The following is a 3,831-nucleotide window of genomic DNA, read 5'->3' as shown; positions in this document are numbered from 1 at the left end:
ACATTTGAAAGGGTCTGGTATTTTTACATTGTCTGAACGCTTTTCTTTTTCCATGCGGTGATAACGGTTAGAGGTAACTTATTTTCTGTGAGCATTGCCGCCAGTGGCTCACATATTATTCATCTGATACAGACAAAGTTCAGCTTGCAAACCTGACTAGATGGTGTAAAAACAAATTGTGTTGCCCCATCTCACCACTGTCCAGACCCATTGCCAAATTCCCCTCTGGTGAAGGATGTTAGGTGGGACTATAATATGGCTGGTGCTGCCCTGGGGTAACGTGCCCCAGCTGAGACAAGCGTTTTAAATACGTACGTAATTCTGTACGAATGGGAAACAGACACTCAGTAGTAATGCCCTTCTTACATTGCTGCCTGACACCATTGCTGTAGTTAATGTGTGTACTTTCTTTAGTAAGTGCGTGCTGCCTTTCTGCCAATCCATCAGCTTTTGGCTTCTCTCCACAGGAAGCAGGGAAGCTGCGTTCACCTATGCCATTACTGCTGCCGGGGTTGCGCATGCTGTCACAGCTGCCTGCAGCCAGGGCAACCTCAGCAATTGTGGCTGTGACCGAGAGAAACAGGGCTACTACAACCAGGAGGAGGGCTGGAAGTGGGGAGGCTGCTCTGCGGATATCAGATACGGCATTGAGTTCTCCCGGAGGTTTGTTGATGCCCGAGAAATCAAAAAGAATGCACGGAGGCTGATGAACTTGCACAACAATGAGGCTGGAAGAAAGGTATTCCAGAAAGGATGAGGGATGGGGGGAGGCTGGCTTGGTGGCAGAAGGCATCCCCTGAGAACTTATCCCCCTCTGCTGTTATCCCCCACCACATCAAGTTACCTGATGGAATCTAATGTTTACATTTTTTGCTGTTTCTTTTTATTCAGAGCTGGCCATGAATTATAGATGCTCCCCTAAATGTTTCAGCTTCTTAAGCCTTCTTTCCAGTCCCACTGATAACAGAGGGGACTTTGCTGGAGCTGTTTGGCATAACATTATTTGTTGCTGTTTCTTTTTATTCAGAGCTGGCCATGTATTATAGATGCTCCCCTAAATGTTTCAGGTTAAGCCTTCTTTCCAGTCCCACTGATAACAGAGGGGACTTTGCTGGAGCTGTTTGGCATAACATTAAATCTCTGCTTTTCATCTCCTCTGCAAAAATCTAGCAAGAGATGTTGGGGTTTGTGATGGGACAGGACTGAGTGTCTGCATTGATCAGCTCCAACAGCACTTGCAGATATTTGTTCAATCCAAACCCAAAACACTTCTTTGACCACAGCCCTAATGAAGTACACACTTCATAGCAAAGGCACAACTGGCTGTTTCTCACTGGTGGGCTACAAACGGCTGTGTAATTGTCACTTTGGAAGAAGCAGTAGTTTCATGTCTACAACCATGACTGAGTTGCTTGCAATGGAAAAATTAAACATCATGGAGTTATGCTGATTTATGTCTGAATAACAATCCTCAGAGCTCTCAAAGCTCACCCTTTAAAAAGTATAACAAGTCTTTCTGCCAAATACATGCCTACCACAGGAGAGATTTTACTGTATCCTTCAAAGTGTTTTCCCCCAGGTAAAAAACCAATCTTCTACCCTCCAGTGTTGTAGGAGACTCCAGTACATCACTCCTCCACACCTAACCCCCAAAGTTGGACAGAAATTTTCTCCTCTAAAACAGTGTGTGCTTTCAGTCCTACACTGAGCACTAGCTGCTGAGGTGGGCAAGGGCGGTTGAATTGGTGGTGTCAGAAGCAGTACAATTATCTTACTGCCTGTATTTTGCTTATTATCACTCAGTCCACGCAACAAAACCTCCTGCCTGTGCACTGAAACCGAAGGTGGTGTATGGGCAGTTATCCATTGGGATGAAAGTACTATATAAATTCAGTGTGGTGAAAGGGGCCAGTTATGGGGCGTAATCTAAAGAGCCAGAAGGAAAAGCAGTACAGATGGAAAAGGGGTACAGCCTTTTTTCCCCAAACTTGCTGCCGTGGGTCCATGGGTGTAAGAGTCTTGGAAGACCAGCAGCTTGGAAGACCAGCTCCAGGTCTGATCACTTCTCTTAGCCTGGGTGTTTCACCTCGGCACCATGCATTGTGTTTGGATGAAAAAAGAGATGGAATTCACAGTTTAAACTTGCAAGGGAGCATTTATTACTGCTAGATGCATTATCATCCCTGCTTAAACTGGCAACCCTCTGTGGCGGGCACCGTGCCACTCCCATGAAGATGCCGATGCACGTGCTGCTTTGAACATGTTAGTCTAGATGTGAAAGAGGGACAAAAGAGCAAAAGTGGATGCACAGACAGAGAGCTTTGAAGTCCCTGGCCCAAGGAGAGAAGGCGGCTCATTATCTGAGCCAGGCACTGATTCCAGGTTCCTCAGTTCTAAATATAGTCCAGCAACCGCTACACCACATTGCTGATTCTTATTAAGCAAATTATATTTTTACTTTTCATCAGAATGTCATGAGCAGAGGGACGTAAACAAACCAAAGAAGTGTGTGTTTTTACAGATATTTCTGGTAGCAGCATTCACGAAAATGCTTTTCTTTCAAACATTTCTAAAACCTGAATTTTTTTGCAAATGTTCTTGCAAAACCAAATTATAACACCCACTTCCACGCTTTTGAGAGGAATAAAAAGGCTTGTAAATACTGACAATACAGGTTGTTTCTTGGTTTTTTTTTTCCCCAATACACTTTTTTATAAATAGTATTTTGGAATTTACCCACTTTTTTTGTTGTTGACATTTTTCAATAGTTATTTATACCAAGGTATATTCATTGCAATCATTAATGCCTTGTACCACTTTCTAGAGCTAAGGATAACTGAAAGGATTTAGTGTAGTTTTTTGTTTTTGCTTTTGTTATTAAGTATAATCCATCAAATCCTGAAGAATGTGCTCATATATAAGATGCTTTGGAGGTCTTGTTTAGAAAAAATGTTGGTGTTAGGACATACATTCCCATGAAATGAATATGCGAAGTTGTACAGTATATAATACTTAGTGATTTTGGTTCATCTGAGATCATCTGCTATTTTTCTAAATTAGACATTCTGAATTTGAGACTGACTGAAACTTAAGGTTAGAAGAAAACTCCAGAAACTGGGATACGTTTTCTTTGTTTCTGGGTTGGACCTTTACAAGCACAGCCACAGAGTTTTGTCCAATTTCAATGGGAAACCGCAAGTCCCTTCTGAGAATCCAGGCTAACTTGAACTCTGACCTACATTCACATGAAATTTGGCAGTTTTGGGGGTCCTGGGTAAACCTGGATTAGATTGCGACCCTGACACCAGGCTCACAAAATCTGAAACCAGGAGATTTTGCTTATGTGTGGATGTCATTCTGAAATTCACCACACGGTCCTTATTCTCATTCAAGTCAAAAATATTTATGTCTGGACACTTGCTAAAGCAAGTGTCAGCAACACTGAACCTCCATCTTCCTCCTCTTCCCTTCCAAAAAGCTCACAACACAACCGGGAAAAGCTCATTCCTTGCTGAGTAACAGTCTGTCAGTGCCATCCTGCTGATCTGCAGGCGACTTGTCTTAAAATTTGAAAACAGTTTGGTGCCAAGCTTCCGGTTCATGACTGCTATTACAAAGAACCAAAGTAAGGCTATTTTTCCCTCATTGTGAATAGGGATAAAAGATAAGAAGGACACCACAGGTAATTAAGATTATTTTTTTACTTCTTTGTTGCTTCAGAAGTTCTCAAATAATTTTTTCAACCTTAGGAAATGCTAAGGCAAAAAAGGAAATAAATGCTTTTCTAGCTTTCTGCAGAGATTTCACACCACATTTACTATTTAAACACCC

General features: G+C 42.3%; 1 protein-coding gene across 1 annotated transcript in view; it reads left to right on the top strand.

Annotated features, from left to right (window-relative positions):
- Nucleotides 1–447: 447 nt before the first annotated feature.
- WNT7B (wingless-type MMTV integration site family, member 7B) overlaps nt 448–3,831 on the top strand; it is a gene marked incomplete at its 5' end in the record, with an annotated part of 12,373 nt that continues 8,989 nt past the window's right edge. The window contains one exon of the mRNA XM_010140596.1: nt 448–739. Coding sequence (XP_010138898.1) covers nt 448–739 — 292 coding nt within the window. The remainder of the gene's footprint in view (nt 740–3,831) is intronic.

The sequence above is a fragment of the Buceros rhinoceros genome, unplaced genomic scaffold, assembly GCF_000710305.1.
Source record: "Buceros rhinoceros silvestris isolate BGI_N320 unplaced genomic scaffold, ASM71030v1 scaffold8717, whole genome shotgun sequence".
In the NCBI taxonomy this organism is placed as follows: domain Eukaryota; kingdom Metazoa; phylum Chordata; class Aves; order Bucerotiformes; family Bucerotidae; genus Buceros; species Buceros rhinoceros.
Note: the sequence above shows the minus strand (reverse complement) of the source record. Positions and strands in the feature narration are given on the sequence as shown.